General features: G+C 43.4%; 1 protein-coding gene across 1 annotated transcript; it reads left to right on the top strand.

Moving 5' to 3' along the window:
* The first annotated feature begins 7767 nt into the window (after nt 1-7767).
* LOC134290419 (uncharacterized) lies at nt 7768-13153 on the top strand. The gene is made up of 4 exons (XM_062857560.1): nt 7768-7872; nt 9104-10713; nt 10873-11429; nt 12633-13153. The coding sequence occupies exons 1-4, from the start codon at nt 7768-7770 to the stop codon at nt 13151-13153; spliced, it is 2793 nt and encodes a 930-aa protein (XP_062713544.1).
* The last annotated feature ends 854 nt before the right edge of the window (nt 13154-14007 follow it).

The raw sequence follows: 14007 nt of genomic DNA, 5'->3' as shown, positions 1-14007 counted from the left end.
ATAAAGTTCGCCGTAACACGAAGTTAACCATCTACAAAACGTTGATTAGACCGGTCGTCCTCTATGGGCACGAAACATGGACCCTACGTGCAGAGGACCAACGCGCCCTTGGAGTTTTCGAACGGAAGGTGTTGCGTACCATCTACGGCGGAGTGCAGATGGAAGACGGGACTTGGAGAAGGCGAATGAACCACGAGCTGCATCAGCTGCTGGGAGAACCAACCATCGTCCATACCGCGAAAATCGGGAGGCTACGGTGGGCGGGTCACGTCATCAGGATGTCGGATAGCAACCCGACTAAAATGGTTCTCGAGAGTCATCCGACCGGTACAAGAAGACGTGGAGCGCAGCGAGCTAGGTGGGTCGACCAAGTGGAGGACGATCTGCGGACCCTACGCAGAGTGCGGAACTGGAGACAAACATCCATGGACCGAGTGGAATGGAGGCGGCTCCTATGTATAGCAGAGGCCACCCCGGCCTTAGCCTGACCGGTAAGGTAAGTAACACATCTACAGATTACTAGCTGTACCCGGCAAACTTTGTCTTGCCTACTGCGTTTTTTGACGTTTTAAGTTTCTAGCCAAGACCGAATCCCGGTCCCCGGTATGAAAGATCGTTTTTCAAAAACTATCAATTTTTCCATGTTTTATGCCTCATAAACCTTCCTTGGGTGAAAACTAACATATCAAAACTAAGACGACCAAAATCGGACCTTCCGTTCGCAAGTTATGCGCGGTCCCACGTATGCCACTGCATTTTTATATATATAGATTAATGTGCGATAGTTCATTAGTGATATGTCAAATGTGAATTCCGATTGTTTATATAGCAATAGAATGATTTAGCTATCTAATGTCGTTTTCGGTTTTGAACCTGAGACAGAGCTGACCCTGACTCGCAATAACTGAACGAAAATGGATCCAGATCCGACCCCAAACAAGTCAATATGTAAACATTGTGAAAATCAATCGAACTGTCACTTTTGCATTTTCATTGATTTTTTCGTTTAGCGCATAATTGAATGCTAAAATGTTAGTTGGCGCACTAATTATTTATTGCAAACCACGACAATGAAAAGTTTTAACTTCCTATTTGCTTGTAGAGATAGACATTTGGATTTTTAAATTTGTTTTGATTGATTGTTTACATCTAATTTGACAGATGGACCTCGTTCGGGTTGGATCGCAAAAAATCGGCAGAGCGAACCTCGTTATGTTTGGGTCGGATCTGGGGCGGATCCGGATCCAAGCCGATCGAATAAACGAACGTTTTGACAGCAGTTAGGGCGGATCTAGGGCGAAACTAGGTTCGCTCTTCGAGCTCTTCGAATAACCGAAAACGACATAAGTTCCTTTGTATTGTCGGGCCGCCACCAAACCGGACGTCGCACAATCAAGTCGCGACGCGACCGAACTCGCGACGTTTTTGAATCATGTCAAAAGTAGTGCGCATCCTTCCCGTCGTTGTTAGCAACACAGCGCACTAGATGCGAAAAACTTGCGATACTTGTGGACCAAGAAAATTGCAATTTTTGATTGAATGTCTGTATTGATTTCAACCGGATAGACATATATAGACTGTATATACATTGTAGTAATTCGTTGACCGTCCGGGAGGGCTGATGCCTCTCGGAGGTAATAAACCGTGTATAATAGTGAATTATATCATTGCTGGACTGCATCTTGTGCTGATACTCTCCGAGCTACAAAACACCACACCGTAGGGTTGGATCCTGGCCAAACACATTAGGGGTACTCACTAACCAGATTAAATTGCTGTTTAATCAGTTTACGCCGTTAAGTGAATCCCCCTATTGATTATTTTGTATTGAATAGTTACTCGGCAAGTCCCATTGGATAAATGTATGACTCGTCCTGTAAAAAATTTCATTTTGCAACTCATTGCATAAATAACTATTATCAAAGACTGTTTAGTTGTTTTTATTTGTTGTGAAAAAAGTTAAATTTTAACTTGTTATTATCGATTTGGCACAGACAAACAGACGTAACACTCTGATAATTCTCATCGTACTTCGATTTAACGATCTTTTTCAAAATTTGATAGTTGGCCAACTAGCCACCTGTGGCGCTCACATCGTTTTTGTTCGTGTTTGACGTTTGCTCACTACCGCCACCTAGTTGATGGTCGGCCAAACCTAGTCATTTTAGCATTGGGCGAATATGTTTCCGTGACTATGATTTGAATCAAAAAATGTTCGAAGTGTTACGTCTGTTTGTCTGTGGATTTGGTATTGATCAGCCTCCAGTAATAGTAATAGTGGTCAAGCAGTCAACTAAGGGGTCTGATATTTTTCAGCTCTGCCTATACATTGCACATGATGTCGGAATATGTGCAATCAATAAGTTTCCCAACTCGATGATGGCTTGGATAAAATTCTTGCATTTATAAATAAAGTATTCACAGGACTCAGGACTACGAATTACGTCGCCAGAAAGATCATGAGTACATATTCTACGAGAAAGGCACTATCACCACTAGGTGGATTAATCCGGGTTTTTAAATATTTTTTTTCTTCAATTTGGCATGACTTGTATTAAGTTTTGGGATGTCATTGCGCAAGCGTTGAGGGTTGTTAAGTCTGTAGATAAATAACTCATTGAAACACTTACATACCAAACTGTCACAATACAAAATTCGAGCTAACGAGTTCGATTCAGAAGACAAACCTTCTTCAAGCCTTGACCTGCCAACAATGTGCTCTTCCACTGCCGATTCGTTACGGTAAATTCTAACTGATCCCAAACATTTCCCCGCCCCGAACCGTGTTTCTTGGGTTTCTTGAGCGATGTCTCCGCCGCCGCCGCGGACAAGTTTTTGTTTGTTCATCAACAGAAGAGCTGCAATTTGGTGCGATTATGCAGACAGCAGAGTGGTAATGCCATGCAACAGGTCTCCAAAGATGCCGCCGTCGCCGCCGAACCGGCAATGTCGTGATCCGACAAAGGATAGTTCACTCACGATTATCGGATATAGGCTCGGGACGCAAGTCGAATTGGTTGGGCGCATTCATTAATTGGTGGTTGGGGTTTGTTTGGACACTTTTTTTTTTGCTGCTGCTGCTTCTTATTCAATCGAAGAAGACTTCTTAATCTCTGTTTGGAATGTCTTTAAGATGCAAAGAAAAATGGAACCCAGCATGAGGAGCATAGCAAAAATAGCTATTCAAGCGTAACAGTTCCATACTGGGAAGCAAATGTTTGTGTACTGCCGAGATAATATATACATCGGATTTAAAAAATCATCCCTTTTAAAAATACTATGTCCTTCGTTTTCAGCCAAATGCTGCAAAGTTGACTAAAACTAACCAACGTTGCCCGTTGCTGCACTGAATACATTTTACACGGCCGAACCACATGTTTCACACATGGATTTTCACTAATGGGGAAACATCTGAATTTAACGTGTTAAACCAGTCGTAGAAACACATTTCAAAACCATGTGAAAAACACGTTAATCTGGCATCATTAACGTAAATTTTCTAATAATATCAGTAGGTAGCAGGACCATTGATGCCAGATGTGAAGACATGTCTTCAATTTGAAGACAATCGAAGTTCAGTGAAGACATTTATTTTTGTGAAGACTTTTGAAGACTTTGGAAAGCTGAAAAATAATATTTATTTATGTTGTTAATCTAAGCCAATAATTCAAATCTTTGATTAATTTCAGATAAAATGCGTTTCAATTTTTGTACTTAAAAATTCCTAAATCTTCGATCTTCATATTGGCGAAAATTTTGAGCGGTTTTTAGTTAAAAAAACGAATCAAATTAGACGACCACCATTTCATGGACATTTTATGAAGTCTGCTGAACTTTTGAATTAATTTTTCATCGGCAGTTGTTTATAGAAAATAAAATTTTTCATCAACTAAAGTCCTCTGGGAATTCACCCCCCGTAACGTGGGTCGATCACCTTATAATGGTGCGTTGCGGTGTAAGATCTACCAAATCAAATTTTGATCTTGATATTTACCGTGTTTGTAAATATTCCAAGATCAAAGTTTGATGCTTTTTTTGTGTTTTGTAGTTAATTTTGTTTCAATGTACTGCTAATCAACATTTTGTTTCAGCAGGTTTGAGGTAAATTTATCGTATGATATAAATAATATTGTAAAAATATGCAACTGTGGCGAGCGTATCACTAATATGTAGCTTATTTGACGTACGATGTTAATATTATTTTATATTTCAGATTATCAACCGAAGAATCTAGTAATTGAACCAAATGCCATCAAGATGACGAGGAAACAAGGATGAATCGGGCAGACAACTGATTCGAAGCAGTCTAACAATGGTGTGCTTGAACGTTAACCAAGCGTATCCTTTGGAGTTTACCCTTCCACTAACAACACCCAAATTCCCGTGACACCTAGGCCTGAGAGATCGTAGAGTTGTCTACATTTTTCATAGGTGTCCAAAACTAACCATCCTTTCCCATTCCTCAGCAGTCGCAAGGACGTGGCCAGGACAGTGCTCGACCATTGGAGGATTGGCTCAGTCTTGTCTAAGAGTCAGAGATTAGTCCCAAATCTTTGTGCTTTGGTTCGGACGGGAAGGAGGCAACCCTCATAACAGCGGTCTAGAACTGTACCACCTACGAATTTGTGCGACTCGCTTAATGCTAATGCTAATGCTAATGCTAACTAAAGTCCTCTGGGAATTCAACTGGGTATTCTCTAATTTTTCAAAAATCTCCAAAAACAGATGTTGCTTCTAGAATATTACCAAGGTATTTTTTCGGAAATTCGCCCCAGAACATCGTTAGAATTTTAAACAGAGCTACATCCAGAATTATCCGCAAACTAGTCCGAAGATTTGTCCAAGCCTGTTAAGATTCCTCCCCACGGGAATTTCTTCAGGATTTCATCAGGAATACCTTCACAAGTTTCTCAGGAATTCTTCCAGGTAGATACATACATTTATTTGTTCAACATCACATTTAAGACAAGACATAATCAACAATAGTACCACAATAGCACGCCACAATACTCGGTTTGTGGTTGCCGCTCTCCATCCTCGGTCGCGCCCAATGTTCGCCAGGTCACGCTCAACCTGGTCCGCCCATCGTGCTCTCTGCGCTCCACGCCTTCTTGTGCCAACCGGATCAGTTGCAAACACCAGCTTTGCAGGGTTGTTGTCCGGCATTCTTGCAACATGCCCCGCCCACCGTATCCTTCCGGCTTTGGCCACCTTCTGGGATGCTGGGTTCGCCGTAAAGTGCAACGAGCTCGTGGTTCATCCTTCTCCGCCACACACCGTTCTCGTGCACACCGCCGAAGATCGTCCTTAGCACGCGTCGCTCGAAAACTCCGAGTGCTTGCAGGTCCTCCTCGAGCATGGTCCATGTCTCGTGTCCGTAGAGGACCACCGGTCTTATTAGCGTCTTGTACATGGAGCATTTGGTGCGTGGATGAATCTTTTTCGACCGCAGTTTCTTCTGAAGCCCCGTAGTAGGCCCGACTCCCGCTGATGATGCGCCTCCGAATTTCACGACTCACGTTGTTGTCAGCCGTCAGTAAGGATCCGAAGTAGACAAATTCTTCCACCACCTCAAAAGTATCCCCGTCTATCGTAACATTACTACCCAGACGGATCCGGTCGTTTTCGGTTCCGCCTACCAGCATGTACTTTGTTTTTGAGGCATTCACCACCAGTCCGACCTTTGCTGCTTCACGTTTCAGGCGGGTGTACAGCTCTGACACCGTTCCCAATGTTCTGGCAATAATGTCCATGTCGTCCGTAGCCGAGCAGAAGGGCATACCTTACATATACCATGCGAAGAGCAACATGTGCTCTTAGGGGCTGTCCATAAACCACGTGGTCATTTTTTTGGGACTTTTCAATCCCCCCCCCCCCGCGTGGTCATTAGTCCATACAATTTTTTTTTTATGTGTCCATTCAAAATGGTCAATGGCCGAACCCCCCCTCATGACCACGTGCTTTATGGACAGCCCCTAATACCTTAAATTGTTATTGCTGCGTTATTCTACGAAATGTTATGAGAACATCACAATAACAGTTGGAGGTATTTGAGCAGAGTTTGGTATTGATATAGTATTTGTTGGATTAGCAGTGAAAATAACCGAAGAACAAGATTTGCTATTACATAATGAAGTTGTCGAACAAATAAAACATTTAATAACAAGACATGTTATTAGTTTGTTATTCAATAACTTTGGGATAACAAATACAGCACTTGAAATTTTAGGTATGCATTCATTATTGAGATAACAAGACTTGTTATTTTCTAGGTGTTATTTATACAAAATTTTGGTATTCGTTTTTGTTATTTTGCCTCTTATTACTGTGGCATCTATTGATTTACAAACAAACATTTGTACAAGTGTAGCACATGAGGGACGAGACGGAAAATGGGATCGCGGTAGGAGAGCAGAAGAGTTGTAGCATAGACTTAATACTAAGACATAAATGTCTGGAACAAATTCAGTTCGATTTCTGACGCCAGTTTTTTCCCCATGTTTCCCCCAGTAAAATCGCCCAATATTGGTTTTCTTAAAGCGACGCTTTCAACACAGACAAACAGACGTAACACTCTGATAATTCTCATCGTACTTCGATTTAACGATCTTTTTCAAAATTTGATAGTTGGCCAACTAGCCACCTGTGGCGCTCACATCGTTTTTGTTCGTGTTTGACGTTTGCTCACTACCGCCACCTAGTTGATGGTCGGCCAAACCTAGTCATTTTAGCATTGGGCGAATATGTTTCCGTGACTATGATTTGAATCAAAAAATGTTCGAAGTGTTACGTCTGTTTGTCTGTGGGTGAAGTATTGATAATAACCTGACTGAAAGAGTTCCGTTTCCACATTGGCAACGAGGATAAAAATATAAGTAGCAAAATGTATCCAAAATCTTATATTTCGTTCGAAACCAAATGGCTGGCATCATTCGCAATTTGCATCGGCGTCGAATGGAAAAAAAACATGGTGGGCTGTGCATAGGGAACTGTGCCCCGATCGGGAGTGTGAGAGAGGAGAAGATTGCTTTGTTGCGTTTCGGTTCCGGGTCGGTCTCCACGGGCAAGGATGGAAGAAAATCACTTCTAACGATAAATGACACACGATACGAACAATCAAAGGTAGCCGTTGCTCATGCGGTAGCATGATGCGACACCCTCGCACTGTGCCCGCATCACAGAACAATCAATGCATCTGATGCACGCTTTATCGCGGGATCTATCGTTATCGGATCATGTTACAAGTCGCGATAAACTTTATTCATCACGATTAATGCCACTTATGCACCCGGAACCCGAATTCATGACCAGGAATATTACACTCACATACATATCGTAAAGATTCAGCAACAAGAATGCACAAAAAGTGATTGATAATCGAAATTTATCATTTCGGCTTCATGATAACGATCGCATCGCGGCCGCACATGCCGAGCGATTCATTATTCGCGGAGCATGGTTTGTTATGAATGCTTGACGACAAAATTCTATCGTTGTTGCTATGATCGCGCGATGTCTTCCAACCGCGACACATTTGGGATCCTATCATGATCACTAGATTTCCATCCTTGTCCACGGGTGTTCGAGTGTGGTGGTGTATTGCAGTTTTTTTGTGTTTCCGAAAGGTGAGAAGTGTCGAATTGGAAGTTAAAAGTTGAGGTGATAACGATAGGTTTTCCTGGGTGATAACGGGAACGAAGCCGTATTTTTTTGCCGCGTTTACAATTAGCGTTTTGAGATGGGGATTTCTTGGCTGCAAGTGTGACGATGGTTGTGTCCAAGCAAGTGTATACAGAAGCAGCGGTACGAGCGGTGGTAGCTGGTGACGGCTCGAAAGGCAGTGGGTACACGAGTGAGCATCGGCGGCGCAAGGTAGGTTAACAAAAAGTACATAGGTGCACTGAAATAAAGTTGAATATGCATTTCAAGATTTTTCTTTTATTTGGGCAAAAGTTGTGATCGTTGTGATTTGAGTGAGGGCTGAAAGAAGTGACTGTATACCTGAAGCATTTTGTCACCATTGCCATGATTATGCGGGTTCTCAAAATTACGGACGTGATATAAGATGAATTAGTCGTAGGAAAGCGGGTTCGCTTATTATGAAATTGATTGCCAGAAATACTTGGAAAGTGAAATAGTTCCTTCGAATTAGGAAAGATGAAAATAAGTGCTGGCGGGTTCGCCATAGGAAAGATTGCGGTATCACTATCAATTAAATCGTTGTTGGCGAGTTTACCGAGAAATAGTCAGCGGGATCGCTAAGACATGAAAGATTGGCGGATTCGCCGAGAAATAGATAGCGGGATCGCTCAGATTTAAAAAGTTTATGGGTTCACCGATAGCGGAATTGCTAAGACCTTAAAGTTGGCGGGTTCGTCAAGGATAAGATAGAAGAATCAAAGCAATCGATAGTTGGCGGGTTCGCCCAAAAAGAATATTTAAGTCAAAAGCTGACGGGATCGTCATGGATAAGCGGATTCGCTGCTATAAAATAATGTTTTACTTAACCAGATTATTTAGTTAATAAGGAATGACGTGACTGATTAAAGAAAAACATAAATCACAAAATTACCTTTCAATTACTTGTTTTAAATTAATCAAACTCTACATAACATTCAACAACATCAGAAATTATCTGTCATGAATAATGTGAATGTTGCAAGCATTTGTTGTTTCGATTATTTAAAAGTATTTCAGCATAAGTCATTGTAAATATCCAATTACTCATAGGAGGAATCACCCAACGGGGAACCTTGAAACTCTTACCCGCTTGCGACTCCACCGCTGGAACTGATGTTTGCTCCGGCCGAGTGTTTCTACCGAACTGGCGCTAAGCCGCCAACCACTGAGCTGTGTTGCAAACATAATCAACTTGTCTGTCTGACCTGACAGGCAGCAAGGATGAGGCGGGTATGCACCATATAATAAAGGACAAGCTTGGTATACACCTCACAGTCATTCACATTTTATTTATTTTAATTTGTTTTGGAACAGGGCTGGCAACGATAGCCGAATTAAACCGTTCCAGTCTTCTATCGAATCGTCACAACTTCCTTTGGCTTGGTCGAGATGGAAAAGAGACTTGGAGTCTTATTTCGAATAGGAAAAGATCGAATCTCAGTACGATAAAAGATCGAAGTTGCTTTATTTGGGCGGCTCCGATTTGAGGGACATTTACGATAATTTACCAGATACGGCAAATGTACCCCACGTGGTGAAAGACCCACCGTATTACGAAGTTGCCATAGCTAAACTCGATGCTCATTTCGAACCATTTCGCCGGCGGACTTACGAACGCCACCAATTCAGACAGATATCGCAGAATCCATCAGAGCGTTTCTCGGATTTCTTGTTGAGACTTCGAGCTCAAGTCAAACGCTGTGAATACGATAGTCCGGATGAGATGATTCTGGACCAAATCGTTGAGAGGTGTGCGTCCAGTAAGTTGAAACAGAAAATGTTGAAGCGAGATATGACTTTGGAGGAGGTCGAAGCATTGGGCACAAGTCTTGAGGAAAGCGAGAAGAAGCTAAGAGAGTTCGGAGGGAGAAGCGAAGTTCAGAAAGTAAACAGCTGGGGATCTGGTAAAGTACAGCCGAGAAGAAGCCAGGTGGCTAATCGTTGGGGTCAGACGATGCAGAATAGAGTTGGGGAGGCCACGAAGATGAACAGCAGTGCTCCTTTTCAGCGGAGCGGATTCCGTTCTGATCCCGTCTGCTTTGCCTGTGGACGACGAGGGCATGTAAAAGGAGCGGAGATCTGTCCGGCCAGGCAAGCAGCATGTATGAGATGCAGGAATATCGGACATTTTGCCAGGCAGTGTCAGAAACGCCCGAATTCCGGACCAGTACCTGGAGTTCCAGCCAAACGTGTAAGGTTGATTGAAGGACATAGTCAGGAAGACAAGAAGGACGAATTCATTTTTTATGCAATGGGCAACAATACCTTCAGGTTCGCGGTTGGTGGCGTTGAAATTCCAATGACAATCGATTCAGGAGCTGCTGCCAACATCGTGGATAAGGAGACTTGGAAGGAGATGAAAGAGGCAGGCATCAAGGTATGGGACATGACTACTCAAATTGACAAACACTTCACCTGTTATGCGTCGGAATCACCAATGAAGATCCTGGGGAGTTTCATGTCTACCATCGAAGGGGGAGGTAAGCAAACGGTGGCAAAATTCTACGTAGCTGAAAAGGGCCAGCAATGTCTGCTTGGGGACGATACGGCAAAGCGTCTACAGGTTCTTAAGGTTGGGTTTGATATTGGTAACATTTCGAACGAACCAGCCAAAGAGTTTCCCAAGTTCAAGGGCGTTGTAGTGAAAATTCCCATAGATCAGTCTGTTCAGCCTGTGCAACAAGCGTACCGCTGCGCCCCGTATGCACTTGAGGACAAAGTTGAGGAGAAACTAAGACTGTTGCTGGCGCAGGGGATTATAGAAAAAGTAAGAGGACCCTCTCCATGGGTCTCACCAATGGTCCCGGTGCTAAAAGAGTCAGGAGATGTGCGCTTATGTATTGATATGAGACGAGCTAACCAGGCAGTGTTGCGCGAAACACATCCACTACCCTTGGTGGATGAGCTGTTGGGATCTGTCAGCGGAGCGGTGGTTTTTTCCAAGATAGACATCAAAGATGCCTATCATCAGATTGAAATTTCTGAGCAATCACGGCCAATAACTACATTCGTGACGAAGAACGGACTTTACAGGTAAATACTGTTTAGATTGGTATAGTCTATAAGTTCGGTGACTTAAGCGCTAAGATATTTTGAAGTTTATCGTTTTAATTTGACTTGGAAGGAAATAAATAAAAGCAATAATTATCAATTTTTCATTACTATATTCTATTATTTTACATTTATGACTAGATTCAAGAGGCTCATGTTTGGAATCAGCTGTGCTCCGGAGATATTCCAGAAAACCATGGAGAACATTTTGGCAGGTTTGGAGGGGATCATTGTGTACCTAGATGACGTAGTTCTTTTTGGGGCAACGGAAAAAGAACACAATGAGAGACTTCAGGCACTACGCGAACGTCTGGATGAGTACGGAATACTCCTAAATCACGACAAGTGTGTTTACAACGTGGAAGAGGTTGTTGTGCTTGGCCACGTTTTGAATAAAAACGAGATAAGGCCAACAGAACATCGAATGGCAGCCATCAGGTGTTTCCGGGAGCCCAAAAATGTGTCCGAGCTAAGGAGCTTTTTAGGACTAGTAACATATGTTGGTCGTTTCATTCTGCACTTGGCAACCAAAACCGAACCACTAAGGCAATTACTTCGAGGTGGTGCGGTGTTTCGTTGGGAAGACAAGCATCGCGAAGCGTTCAAGGAAATCAAAGAAGCTATTTCGGATATTGGATACTTGGGGTTTTTCAACAAGGAAGATACAACTAAGCTGATAGCGGATGCCAGTCCAGATGGCTTGGGGGCGGTATTGTTACAAGAAAATTGCTCCGGGGAAACAAGGATTATTGCTTTTGCAAGCAAAGCTTTGACAGAACTTGAAAAGAAATATTTTCAAACGGAACGCGAAGCGCTTGCGCTGGTCTGGGGGGTCGAAAAATTTAGTCTTTAACTGCTAGGAAGACGGTTCCAGCTCATTACGGATTGCAAGGCATTAAAATTTCTTTTCAATCCGCGGTCTCGACCCTGTCCTCGTATTGAACGGTGGGTGCTCCGCCTACAGTCATACGATTATGAGATTATACATGAGCCCGGCTCTAGTAATCTAGCTGACACTTTATCTCGGCTATCACTAAGGTCACCGGAAGCATTTGACTTAGCGGGCGAAGCTTATGTACACCAATTGCTCGAGCACTCGGTCCCAGAAGCGGTAAGATTGGCAGATGTTATGGCGGCTTCTCGTGAAGACGCAGTCCTCCAAGAACTGTTCAATGCCCTGGCCACAGACAATTGGGATGAAAAAGTTAAGGGATACAAGCAATTCAAATCAGAATTACACGTCATGGAGGATGTCATCATGAGGGGAGATCGGCTAATAATTCCAGAGAAACTACAACATAGAGTAATTCAATGCGCTCACGATGGACATCCGGGAATGAGTGTCATGAAGAGAAGGCTACGGCAAAAAGTCTGGTGGCCGAAAATCGATGAGCAAGTTGAGAAATGTGTGAAGGATTGCAACGCTTGTACGATAGTGTCAGCAACAGGACCCCCGGAACCGATGCTGCGATCAAGGATGCCAACAAGGGCATGGTCAGATGTGGCGATAGACTTTCTGGGACCGCTTCCAAGTGGTCACAACTTGTTGGTAATGGTCGATTACTTCAGCCGTTTCGCTTAGGTAATAGTGATGAAACAAATCACAGCGGACCTCACGATCAAGGCCCTTTTCGAAACATTTAGTCGTTTTGGCATCCCGGAAGTGATGCGGTCAGATAATGGTCCGCAATTCACCAGCGAATCCCTCAGGAAGTTTTGCAGGGAATATGGTATTGTGCAGCAGAAAACCACACCTTACTGGCCGCAAGCTAATGGGGAGGTTGAGAGGATGAATAACACAATCCTCAAGCGGCTTCGAATTAGTGAAGAGTTAAATTCATCTGACTGGAAGTGGGATTTGAGGAACTTCTTACTCATGTACAATTCAACGCCTCATTCAGTCACAGGCGTAGTACCATCGGCATTGATGTTTGGACGAATACTGAGGGACAAATTGCCTAGCGTACAAGAGTCAACGGATCTGCTGACAGAAAGTATTCGAGATCGTGATTGGGAGAAAAAGGTGACAACGGCAGAATCAGAAGATAAGAGACGACGCGCGAAGTCTAATGATTTGAAAGAAGGGGACATTGTGGTGGCCAAGAGGATAGCAAAGGATAACAAACTTTCTAGCAATTTCGGCCATGAACAGTTCGAAATAGTCAAGCGGTCGGGTACGGATGCAGAGCTTAAATCTTTGGAAACAGGAAAGAAATACCACAGAAATGTAACACACCTGAAGCAAGTCAATAGAGGAGCAGAACCACACGAAGATGACACGTCATTTGAAGAGCTTTCAAGCGACATTACGGAATCGTTGGTGCCGTCAAACGAAGCAACAAGACCCCGCGAAAGGAGAGAACAAAAGCAACCCAGCTACTTGCGAGACTACATCACAGCGATAGAATGCAACGATAAGTAAGGGGGGAGTGTGGCATCTATTGATTTACAAACAAACATTTGTACAAGTGTAGCACATGAGGGACGAGACGGAAAATGGGATCGCGGTAGGAGAGCAGAAGAGTTGTAGTGTACGACACGAGCGGACGTGCCGCGTGAGACGAGATTGAAATAAAGTTATATAGTTTGTGAGTTATACGGTGAAGTATTGATAATAAGCTGACTGAAAGAGTTCCGTTTCCACAATTACCACCTAATGAAGGGCATAACAAGGTATGGTAGTATTGAAGATAAATACCTTGATATGTTATTCTCTTGTTATTTTCTTCTGCTCGGGTAAAACACACAAATTGACCGGATCTTGTGAAAATCGTTCTCCGGCTGTTGAGCCCGGCTCGTCGCATCACACTTTCCAGAGCGATGTTGAAGAGTAGGCATGAGAGTCCATCACCTTGTCGCAGTCCCCGGCGAGATTCGAATGAACTGGATAGTTCACCCGAAACCTTTACGCAGCTTTGTCCATTGTTGCTTTAATCAGTCTAGTCAGCTTCCCAGGAAAGCCGTTTTCGTCCATGATTCTCCATAGCTCTGCGCTGTCGATACTGTCGTATGCCGCTTTGAAGTCGATGAACAGGTGATGCGTTGGGACCTGGTATTCACGGCCCTTCTGGAGGATTTGCGTACGCTAAAGATCTGGTCCGTTGTCGACCGGCCGTCGATGAAGCCGGCTTGAAAACTTCCCACGAACTCATTCGTTTTAGGTGACAGACGACGGAAGATGATCTGGGATAGCAATTTGTAGGTAGCATTCAAAATAGTGATCGCCCTGAAATTCTCACATTCCAAATGGTCGCCTTTATTGTGAATGGGGCAGAT

The sequence above is a fragment of the Aedes albopictus genome, chromosome 3, assembly GCF_035046485.1.
Source record: "Aedes albopictus strain Foshan chromosome 3, AalbF5, whole genome shotgun sequence".
Classification (NCBI taxonomy): domain Eukaryota; kingdom Metazoa; phylum Arthropoda; class Insecta; order Diptera; family Culicidae; genus Aedes; species Aedes albopictus.
The sequence above is the reverse complement of the archived record's forward strand: the minus strand, read 5'-3'. Positions and strand labels throughout refer to the sequence as shown.